Source organism: Saccostrea echinata, unplaced genomic scaffold, assembly GCF_033153115.1.
Source record: "Saccostrea echinata isolate AGI-Se365-2 ecotype Australia unplaced genomic scaffold, CSIRO_AGI_Sech_v1 ptg000009l, whole genome shotgun sequence".
NCBI classification, from domain to species: domain Eukaryota; kingdom Metazoa; phylum Mollusca; class Bivalvia; order Ostreida; family Ostreidae; genus Saccostrea; species Saccostrea echinata.
The window spans coordinates 19140620-19153071 of NW_026889758.1; the positions used below are offsets into that span (position 1 = coordinate 19140620).

A 12452-nucleotide genomic window follows, 5' to 3' on the forward strand; every position below is an offset into this window, starting at 1 on the left:
AGGATCTCCCTGACGACATCCTCTTTGGGTATTAAACTGTTCAGATAAAAATCCACATTGAAGAACAGATGCACAAAATTCTGTATTTAAAATTTTTACCCATTCAATGATGTTTTTACCGAATCCAAAAAATTCTAATACTTTATACACAAAGGTCCAGGATATTGAATCAAAAGCTTTTTCAAAATCTATAAGTACAAGCAACCTCGGTATATTTCTAGATTCAGTGTAAGCCATAAGATCATAAAGAAATCTGTTATTTTCACCTATGTATCTTCCTTTTAAAAGGCCAAGTTGAGTATTTGATATAATATTGTCCAGGGTGGATCTTATTCTATAACTAATACAACCTGATATAAGTTTATAAAACACATTTAAAAGTGTAATAGGCCGCCAATTTTTCAGAAATTCTCTTGGCTTATCACCTTTTGGTAAGCATGTAATTATCCCTAGTCTTTGAGAGATAGGGAGTTCTTTTTTCTGAAATACATCATTTATGGCAGGTACTATTAAATGTTTCAAATCTGACCAAAAAAATTTAAAAAATTCAGCAGTGAAACCATCACTTCCCGGTGATTTATTGTTTTTCATATTTTTTAACACCTGTAAGACTTCATTTTCCATAATATTTCCCTCAAGTGATTTGGCAACATGATTATCAACTTTTGGAACCTCAGTAACTGTAATAATTTCTGCCAGATCTATATCGAGAAGTTCTGCGTCTGCAGAAGTATACAGTGATTTGTAATGCATCCTAATTCTATTTAAAATTTCTGATTGATTGTAAATTACCTCGTTGACTGTTTTAATCTTTTTCATAATCTTAAAAATTTTTGGTCAGGCACAGACCATCACGTGACCGGAACTCCTGACCAAAAATTTTTAGCTCCGCTGATTATCTTAAAAACTTTATTTCTTTGTGGTTTTAAGTGTGTCAAATGTTGTGTAAAGGAATCTGATGTTCAATCTGGTGAGTGTTACATAAGTTTTGGATTTTTTCAATACGTATACAACCGAACTATTTAAATTTAAGACTTTCTTTGTTGTGAACTCGTATTCACCCACAATTCACTCACAATGGCTGATAAAGCGGGAGCTGGAAAAAAGACACCAGACAAAGAACAAAAACCAAAAAAATTAGTTCAGTTAGATTTGAAAGCGGCACCTATGTCCGTCAGAAAGTCTATTGTGTCTGAGAAGGCTGCGGCGAAAAAACCTAGAACTAGTAGTGGAGATCACATCCCTAATCATGATAACAGTAAATCAGAACAGCATGACGAAATCGCTTGCGATCTTAGACAAATTCAAGACAGTCTTTCAGAAATTAGAGACTCAATGGTTAAGAAATCAGATGTAAAACTTTTAGTCTCGGAAATTTTGTCAGAGTTGAAAAATGAACTGAAAGGTGAGATAAAAAAAGAAATAATCACAGAGATGAAGGAGGATTTTGAAAGAAATATTAAAAACACAGTTAAGGAAGAATGTGAAGAAAAAATAAAGAAAACATACAAAAAATTTGAAACACAAACAAAAGAGATCTCTGACGGGTTTAACCTCGATTTCGACACCCTTCGAGAAAAACTCAGTGTCCAGGCGAGTGAAATTAGATCTTTGAAGGAACTACTAAGAAAATGTGAATCTATAGCAGGGTCAGCTATCACCCTCGCAAATCAAAATCAACAATATTCACAGAAAAGTAATATCAAATTTACAAACTGGGCAGAGGAGAAAAATGAAAATCTTAGACAAAAACTATGCACAACGCTTAAAGAAGTGGTGGATGTTGACCTTGACCCCGCCGATATCCTGGCCATTCATCGTATCCCGAGGGGAGATGGAAAAGGACCACGTCCTGTCATCGCAAAATTCCGCAACAACGACATCAAAGTCCATGTTATTAAAAACAGATCTGAGAAAAATCTAAAAGACATCTTTATTATGCATGACCACTTAACACAAATGAACGCTAAACTAGTGCGCGATTTGAACAATGATCCGAGAATTCACAGTGCCTGGTATTATAATGGAAAAGTGTTTGCTCTGGACGGAGAAGGAAATCGCCACAAATTCGATATTCTGGACAATGTGTCTGAAAAACTGAAAGGATACTGAATACAATTGTTCAAATGTGCAGCGGAGCGGACCTTGTTTCGACACCATTTGACTGTGGGATCGGGCTCGTTTGACTGTGAGATCGGGCTCACTATACTATAAATTAAATCATGTTTACTGTTTGTGTAAGTGTGTTGGTGAGTGTGTGCATATTTCCATGTTTTTCTATTACCAATATATGCTTCGATTGTCTGAAAAGATGGTGCCTATCACTTTTTATGATTTCTATTTTATTGCTTTTTTCTAAATTGCTACAAACTAAATAAGTGACTCAATTAAAATAGCAACGGTGAATTGTCAAGGTTTGGCAACAGGTACCAAAAGGCAGGATGTTTAATTATTATAAGAAAAAGGGCTATTCAATTCTTTGTTTTCAGGATACTCACTTTACAAAAGAAATAGAACCTTACGTTGAAACACAATGGGGATATAAATGTATTTTCAATTCGTACAAGTCAAACTCAAGAGGGGTATGCATTCTGTTTAATAACAATTTTGAATTTCAGATTCACAGGGAGAAACAGGACGTTAATGGTAATCTATTAGCTCTCGATATGACAATCGAGGATAATAAAGTTACTTTAATTAATATCTATGGACCAAACACAGATAATTCAGAGTTTTATGAGTTAGTAAGAGAAACTTTATTAGAGCTTGACAATGATTATTTTATATTATGCGGTGATTTTAATCTGGCTCTTGACCCATCAATAGATACAGAAAATTATTGTAACATTAACAATCCAAAGGGGAGAGAAAAACTTTTAGAAATTATGAATGATTTACAAATAGTTGACTATTTCAGGATTTTGAATCCAAACTTGAAAATTTTTACTTGGCGGAAGAAAAATCCAGTGAAACAAGGACGTTTAGATTATATTTTAATTTCTGAAAATATGTGTAATTTGGTTGAAAACTTAGCAATTAAACCAGGGTACAGATCAGACCACTCACCAGTGGTTCTTGATATAAAATTTAATACCTTTAAGAAAGGAAAAGGTCTCTGGAAATTTAAGAACTCTTTACTTACAGACATAACATATGTTAACAAGGTGAAAGAAACAATAAAGTCTATTAGAAAACAATATGAAAAGAATAATGTGCTTATAGATGATATGGATAATAGTACATTTCTTGAAGTCCTCTTAATGGAGATTAGAGGAATTACAATCTCATATTCGTCATATAGAAAGAAAGAAAAAAATAAAGAAGAAGCCTTGTTAATTGCACAAATAGAGAAATTAGAGGCAGAGAATATATTGAATCTACAGTTAATAGAAGAGAAAAAACAAATCTTGAGAATTTGAGAAAAGAAAAGCTACAAGGTCATGTTATAAGGTCTCGAGCCAGATGGGTTGAAGATGGAGAAAAGCCATCTCAATACTTTTGTAAACTAGAATCCCGTGACTATTTAAATAAGATTATGAAAAAGATTAAAACAGTCAACGAGGTAATTTACAATCAATCAGAAATTTTAAATAGAATTAGGATGCATTACAAATCACTGTATACTTCTGCAGACGCAGAACTTCTCGATATAGATCTGGCAGAAATTATTACAGTTACTGAGGTTCCAAAAGTTGATAATCATGTTGCCAAATCACTTGAGGGAAATATTATGGAAAATGAAGTCTTACAGGTGTTAAAAAATATGAAAAACAATAAATCACCGGGAAGTGATGGTTTCACTGCTGAATTTTTTAAATTTTTTTGGTCAGATTTGAAACATTTAATAGTACCTGCCATAAATGATGTATTTCAGAAAAAAGAACTCCCTATCTCTCAAAGACTAGGGATAATTACATGCTTACCAAAAGGTGATAAGCCAAGAGAATTTCTGAAAAATTGGCGGCCTATTACACTTTTAAATGTGTTTTATAAACTTATATCAGGTTGTATTAGTTATAGAATAAGATCCACCCTGGACAATATTATATCAAATACTCAACTTGGCTTTTTAAAAGGAAGATACATAGGTGAAAATAACAGATTTCTTTATGATCTTATGGCTTACACTGAATCTAGAAATATACCGGGGTTGCTTGTACTTATAGATTTTGAAAAAGCTTTTGATTCAATATCCTGGACCTTTGTGTATAAAGTATTAGAATTTTTTGGATTCGGTAAAAACATCATTGAATGGGTAAAAATTTTAAATACAGAATTTTGTGCATCTGTTCTTCAATGTGGATTTTTATCTGAACAGTTTAATATCCAAAGAGGATGTCGTCAGGGAGATCCTGTAGCACCATATCTGTTTCTTCTTTGTGCAGAAATTCTTGCAATAATGATTAAACAAAATCAAAGCATTAAAGGAATTGTAATTAACAAGACAGAACATAAAATATCTCAATATGCAGATGATACCTGGCTTGCCCTTGATGGTTCACCTGAATCACTTTTTGCAGCATTAGATACAATTGATTTTTTCTCAAAGTTCACAGGACTTAAAATTAACAGCTCAAAAACAAAAATTGTTTGGATAGGTTCAAAAAAATTCTCTAATCAAGTTTTTCACCACTCTCGTTGGAAACTTGAATGGGGTTGCACAACTTTCAATTTACTTGGAATTAATTTTTCAGTAGAACTAGATAAAATTATTGATATTAACTATAATGTTCAAATACCAAAAATCAAAGCATTAATTCAACAATGGAGAAGAAGAATTCTTACTCCTATTGGAAGAGTCACGGTGCTGAAAACATTGATTTTACCAAAACTTAACCATTTTTTTATATCCTTACCAAATCCAAATAAAGAAACCTTGTCATTATTGAACAGAGAAATATTTGAGTTTATATGGAAATCAAAATGTGATAAAGTAAAAAGAAAAATTATTACTCAAGATTTTTTACAAGGAGGATTAAAAATGTTGGATATAAATAACTTTATTATCTCTCTTAAGTGTTCCTGGATTAAAAGATTAACAAAAAGCAATCAAACATGGTTTGATATTTTTTCGACAATAAATGGTAAAGACATATTGACTAAACTTTCTGAGTTTGGTGAAGAGTTTGTATCTTGTTTGATTGTAAAAAATAATGATTTTTGGAAAGATGTGTTTAATTCATGGCTATTTTACATGAACACACTCGATAACAATTCATATATGAAAACTAAGTATCTGAATTTACCTGTCTGGTATAATCCCAATATAAAAATGGGAAATAAAGTAATGTTTATAAAGACCTGGTATAAAAATGGTGTTAAAAGTGTTTGTGATTTCTTAAACAATGAAGGAAATTTTTTAACTCTCACTGACTTTGAAAATAGATTTCATTTGTTTAATGTTTGCATTATGCAATACAACAGTATTATCTGTGCTATATCCAGGTATTTAAAAACAATGTCTATAGACAAATCATCTGTTAAGAGACAATGTACACCTTTTATTCCTTTTTATTTTGAAAATATTATTGTATACGAGAAGTGCACAAAAATAATTTACAAATATTTGAATAGTAACCTTGTCACTCCTACATCAATATTTAGATGGAACCAGGAACTGTCAGTGTTTTTGGAATCTGATATTTGTGTTCAAGATGTTTTTAAGGTTTGTTTTAGAACAACTATGGATACTTCTGTTCAATGGTTACAGTATAGAATCCTTCATAGAATCCTTCCAGTGAAGTATTATTTGAAGAAAATAAATATTTTATCTGGTGACCACTGTACTTTTTGTAAACAGGAGATAGAAACAATACAACATATATTTTTGAATTGCACAAAAATCTCTTCATTATGGAGTAATCTAAGTATGCACATTTTTACAAAAACTTCTAAAAGAGTTGGGTTTAACATGTGTAATATTATTTTTGGTGAAACTCCATTACTTTATCATAACAGGGTGATGAATTTCATTATTCTTTATACAAAGCAATATATATTTTCCTGCTTGAAGCAAAACAAAATACCTATGATTAATGGGCTGCTACATTTTTTAACTCTTAAGTACAAAATAGAAAAATGCATATCAATTCAAAAATTTGAAATGAACAATTTTGAAAACTTATGGTCAACATGGATTAATATTTTTGAGTTATAAACATTTATTAAAGCACCAACAATAATTATTTTTTCAAATGGAATACTTGTACCTCATTGTTAATAATTTTCTTTTATTTCATTCTTGTTTAAAGTCAGAGGGGGAAGTGTGAATGTGTGAGAGAATGTGAGGAAAAGAAAAAGTTTCAGTATGTTACTTGATATATCTCTTTTTTCTAATAAAAAAAAAAAAATAAATAAAAAAAAAAAAAATAAATAAATAAAAAAAATTTGGTCAGGCACAGACCATCACGTGACCGGAACTCCTTTTGAAATTCTTCTTGATAAGAACTACAAAGCTAGTGTCAAATATATTCAAGTATTGAATTTGATATCTTCAAACCATGGTCCCAAGAGCAGCCAAGGGGAAAGAAAAAGCGCCTGCATAATTTAAAAAAAGAATCTCAGAATCTAAAATCATTTTCTCGAATTTACAGGACTGCATTAGGAATCTCAATTTTTACAAAGGAGAAAAAGCCAAAGTGATTCAGAAGAAAAACTTTTTACACTTATTAAGGATTCTGGGTCTTTCTTTTCATTTGGCCTGGTTTTCAGAAAAGTTGCGGTTCATTATTTGAAAGTTCTCTTCAAAATTTTGACTAAAAACTGAATAGATGCAATTTATACCTATAAATCCTTACACTGATATAAAAATATGAAGGGTTAGGTGTTGTGACCTTCTCTTCCATAAATCCCATTCGGTAAGAATAGAGTAGGTAACATAAACCTTAACATTTATTGAAAATAAAATATATTTTATACTTACTTCCAAATAAAATTTATTGAGATCCGTATAAATAGATGAACGAGGATTTGAGTATTGGCGATCAATGTTTACCAGCTGATAATTAGTCTCGCTAGAATCAGTCTCTATCTAGAAAAAATTGTTTTTTTAATGTTAACCTAATAGGATACATTGAAAGTTTTGTGTGTACCATAAAAAGAATGAAATAGCATGATTAAATCCATGAGCCAATTTCAATACATAAATGTATTTCCGATAATCCGACATATAATGTTTGCTGAATAGTTATCTTACTCACTTCCCCCTGTACTGGTATCATCAGGAAAATACAAACAAGTTTTGTAAAAATCAAGATGACCAATACTAACACATACTAAAATTAGAAGAAAAATAATTCATTCAAGAATGGGTGTAAATAAAATATGGATTATAAAATACTCCAAAGAACTTTTGGAAAATTTAAAATCTCAACACTTTTCAAAAATCAATAGCATTAAAACATGAAAAAGGTGAGATAACGAAAAGTGATCAATCTCAAATATGTATTAAAACAAAAAACAAACAAACAAACAAAAAATCTACAAACAATATAAATCCGTGAAAAGGGCAGAAAACAAGGACACCTTGAAATTCTGTTGGTGGAATCAGGTGCCTAGGAAGAGTAAGCATCCCCTGTCATACAACTTTTCTACGCTTAATACAACAATTCTAAACAATAAATTTAAAAACAGGCTTTATGACATCATAGACAACTGGCTCCTCATTAAAATTGGAACTCGTAAATTTGTAATTATTAGTAATTTGTAATTAGTCATCTACAAATTACTTTGTTAAAAATCATTCTGATTCTTCAAACAAGTACTCTGAAGTTGACATTTAGAAGATGCTGAAGTTCCTCAATGACAATATCTATGAAGTCTTTGAAGACCAGATCTTTCAACAATCTGCTGGAATTCGATGAGTACTAATTGTGCGCCTTTATCAGCTTTATTAGCTACATGTTATTATATTCCTATGAAGCAGAATGTATCCAAAAACTTTTACATGAAAAGAGCTGTTGGCCTTCAAACTACACATTGGTATATATATATATATATATATCTGTACGGACCACAGCGTCCGCAACATATTTGGATGTTCTGCTGACTATTGACGATAATGGCCAACTAATAACTAAACTGCATGACAGAAAGGATGACTTCAGCTTTTCCATCGTCAAAACATTTCCTGCATATGGTGTTTATTTCTTCAAACTGATTCGACACGCAAAAGCTTGCTCTGAGAAGGTCAATTATTAAACCGAGGCAAGCTACTGACAAATAAGTTGATGTATTTCGTTTAAAGTCAGCTTTTTGCAAATACTATGGTTGATATAATGACCTTGTTTGCAAATATAACTTTTGACTGACATGCTTCATTCCATTTGTTAAATAATTGCTTTTAAGCACAATTTGACTACATTTGCCTGATCAATACATAGGGCTCACGGTGGTGTGACCAGTCAACAGGGGATGCTTTTTTCTCCTAGGCACCTGATCCCACCTCTGGTGTTACCAGGGGGTTTTATGTCACGTTCTCGATTCGTATTCTTTACTCAATTTTTGAAATTAATTACTGCTTGTTACCTTCACTTTTTACATTATATTTAAATTTTTTGTCACATTTGGTGTAAATCGAAAAGTCAAAACTTACAAATTTCATTTTGACTTCACTCCGAATGTCTCTGAACATCTCTGACAGTCCAACAAGACCAGAAGTCATCGATAAAACACCTAACATGATGAGGGAAAGATACATGGCTTCCACAATGTCAACAAAGTTAACACCCTGCAGATAAAGGTACTTGTATACGTGGTAAACGTTACTCCCTGTCATCTTAGTGTCACGCATCAAAACAATGCCTAATACCAGCATACTTAACGATGACAACTGAAAATATAGAATAGTTATTCATATAATAAAATGAACTAAAGAATTACCTGTTTCCAAGGAACAAAAATGCTGTTCGAAGTCGTAATATTACGATAAATAAACAAGAGGCCCAGGGGCCACATCGCTCACCTGAGCACTATGGCTAGGAAAAAGCAGAAATCACTTCAATCTTGAAAGGTTGAAAAGTTTAAATATAAAAGTGGTTGGGGGGGGGGGGTGTCATGAATTGAACAAATTTGAATCTACATTATCTGAGGATGCTTCCATTTAAATATGACCAATCATGGCTTTGCTGTTCTTGAGTAGAAGATTTTTAAAGATTTAACCTATTCCTATTCCTATGAAAAACTTTGATCACCCATTGTGGCCCCACCAGACCCCCAGGGGTCATGTTTGAACAAACTTGAATGTACACTATCTAAGAATGCTTCCATATAAATATGACCAATCATGGCTTTGCTATTCTTAACAAATAGGGTTTTTTTTTAAAGATTTTTACCATGTGTTCCAATGTAAAACTTTGATCGCCCATTGTGGCCCCACCCGACCCCCGGGGGTCATGATTCAAACAAATTTGTATGTACACTATCTGAGGATGCTACCATATAAATATGACCAATCATGGCTTTGCTATTCTTAACAAAATGTTTTTTTTTTTTTTTTTTTTTTTTTTAGAATTTTTACTATGTGTTCCTATGTAAAACTTTGATCGCCCATTGTGGCCCCACCCGACCCCCAGGGGTCATGATTTGAACAAATTTGAATGTACACTATCTGAGGATGCTACCATATAAATATGACCAATCATGGCTTTGCTGTTCTTGAGAAGAAGATTTTTACTATGTGTTCCTATGTAAAACTTTGATCGCCCATTGTGGCCCCACCCGACCCCCGGGGGTCATAAGTTGAATAAATTTGAATGTACACTATCTGAGGATGCTTCCCTGTAAATATGACCAATCATGGCTTTGCTGTTCTTGAGAAGAAGATTTTTAAAGATTTTTCCTATATATTCCTTTGCAAAACTTTGATCGCCCATTGTGGCCCCACCCGACCCCCAGGGGTCATGATTTGAACAAACTTGAATCTACACTACCTGAGGATGCTTCCAGGTAAATATGACCAATTATGGCTTTGCTGTTCTTGAGAAGAAGATTTTTAAAGATTTTTCCTATATATTCCTATGTAAAACTTTGATCGCCCATTGTGGCCCCACCCTACCCCCGGGGGTCATGATTTGAACAAACTTGAATCTACACTACCTGAGGATGCTTCCACATAAGTTTCATGTTTTCAAGCACAGTGGTTCTTGAGAAGAAGATTTTTTAATGATGCCATTAATTTTTCACGAATTCTTAATTATCTCCCCTTGGAAGAAGGTGTGGCCCTTCATTTGAACAAACTTGAATCCCCTTTACCCAAGGATACTTTGTGGCAAGTTTGGTTGAAATTGGCCCAGTGGTTCTTGAGAAGAAGTCGAAAATGTGAAAAGTTTACAGACGGACAGACGGACAGACAGACGGACAGACGGACAGACGGACTACAGACAAAATGTGATCAGAAAAGCTCACTTGAGCCTTCGGCTCAGGTGAGCTAAAAAGGTGGTAAATTCGAAAGTTGGTTTGCATCTCGGAGATCAACTTAAATTAATACTGTTACAAAATGAACATGAAAAACTGTAGGAGAAACAATAAAACTAATCAAACAAATTATAATAGCATCTCAATGACTGCAAACATCATCACACATATTGTATCAGAATGTATTCAAATTAAACAGATAATTCTGTCATCGCTAATTACAGCAGCAATATACATGTATCAAAACAGAAAAAATTGATACAAAAATGTATGCATCTAACTGTAAAATTTAATAGATTATGTCATTACGTGTCGCTGTAATTTCCAAAAGGGTGATTTTAGAAGATATTCCTCTGTTCAGCTTTAACACCTATTGTGGCCCAAACTTCGTTTGAATATATACTTAGTTTATTTATGAAGTTCTCTAACATTTCTGTATGGCACTCTCATTCATAAGTAGAGGCCCAGGGGCCTTACCGGTCACCCGAGTATGATTCAACACTGTAAGGGATCAACTGAAAAGAGAAATCAAACTTCGAGATGAAGATATGTTGCCCCACACAAGAGAAAATGAGTGATCGGTAATCAACAAAGAGTTTAGTACTCAGTACTAAATCATAAAGTAGATCTATTGACTTGCTATTTATATACACACCCATTTGTTAATATCATTAGGCAGACTGACAAAAATAATAGTGTTTGACCCTTCACATTCCCTCACATATTGGTCTCTCCTGATCTTTGAATAATATGTATTATACAAAGATAAGGTTATGTGTCTATTTTTTACAAGTCTACCTGAGCATTTGAGCATTAAAAACTACTGAATACTTTTTGTATTATTATACATTAAAAATTCTTGTTTGATTCTTTTGTTAAATTTGACTTATCAGTTACATTATTAACAGTAATTAATTATCATAGGTGAAGAGGAAAGGGGAAAAACTTTAAACAATAGAGTAAAAATTTCCCTAGAATATCAGTATAGCCCTGCCCAGACCAGAACACTCGACCCTGTTTTCCAGGATTTCACAAATCTGGATAAAACACTCATGTTTATAACAACTATATAATTATGAAACGAGCGCTAAAATAGTTCAGCGGTTCTAGAGAAGAAGCCAAAAATATTCAAATGTTAACTCACGTCGCCCGACGAAAACAAAAACAGAAGGCAAGCTCACAACATATATAGTTCATCGAAATCATACCTCTTATTGATAAATAAAGCGAACATTGATAAAAATGATTTGCAATATTGCACATCTATTTCACTTGGGGTTTTTTTCCGCTAAATTGTCTTTGACAAGCACCAAACAACCTATAAATTCAATATTAAATTAGGCAGAGGTCATTGAGATCCGAAATGAGCAACCAAGCTGTCTGATAGGAGAGAGTAAATGTTGAAAGGCGTACAAACAGGCAGATTGGCAACATTAAGGAAAAAATAAATAAAATATTGAACAGTAAAAAAATAATAGAAGTATGTAAATGTGTTCTTAAAAACCATTAATCTTCTGAATTACACCAGAATTTATTCATCATGTTTTCACGCTAAGACGCGCTTTTAACCATCAGTCGAAGGTCAGTAATGTTTTGCAATTTGAAGTATTTATATAAAATTTAATAATATAGTTTTTCAATATGGTATGTTAAGCATACAACTGAAATTAAATGTTTTACTAGAATAAAATAAATAAATTCCTCAGAAATATATACAATATTATGCTATTCAAAAGTAGAGTGCGCAATAATGACAATAAGTAAAAGAACAGAAACTAATACTTTTCCGTAAATCCAGTGATATCAAAAGATTTTTTCTACTAGGGACTTACCATCGAAAGGAAAATAAATAATGTCTTCCATTCCAGAATTAAAATTTGCCTACAAAATAAACGTAAAATGCTTAATCTCTCTTCAAACAAAAGTACAACGATTGTATGATATTGTTGAAATTTTTTTTTCATAGAATGATTTTGCTCTTTGGATTTTTTATGTCTCAGATACTCTTCTCTAAAATGGAAGATGTTGCAGATTTGGTA

The 12452-nt window shown here is 32.4% G+C and overlaps 1 protein-coding gene across 1 annotated transcript in view; it reads right to left on the reverse strand.

The window, feature by feature from the left end:
- LOC133182506 (uncharacterized) overlaps positions 1-12452 on the reverse strand; it is a 54760-nt gene that overhangs the window by 18922 nt on the left and 23386 nt on the right. Inside the window, exons 18-21 of the mRNA XM_061317351.1 lie at positions 12246-12294; positions 8594-8830; positions 7200-7274; positions 6923-7030 (exon numbers count right to left, since the gene is read on the reverse strand). Coding sequence (XP_061173335.1) covers positions 6923-7030; positions 7200-7274; positions 8594-8830; positions 12246-12294 — 469 coding nt within the window. The remainder of the gene's footprint in view (positions 1-6922; positions 7031-7199; positions 7275-8593; positions 8831-12245; positions 12295-12452) is intronic.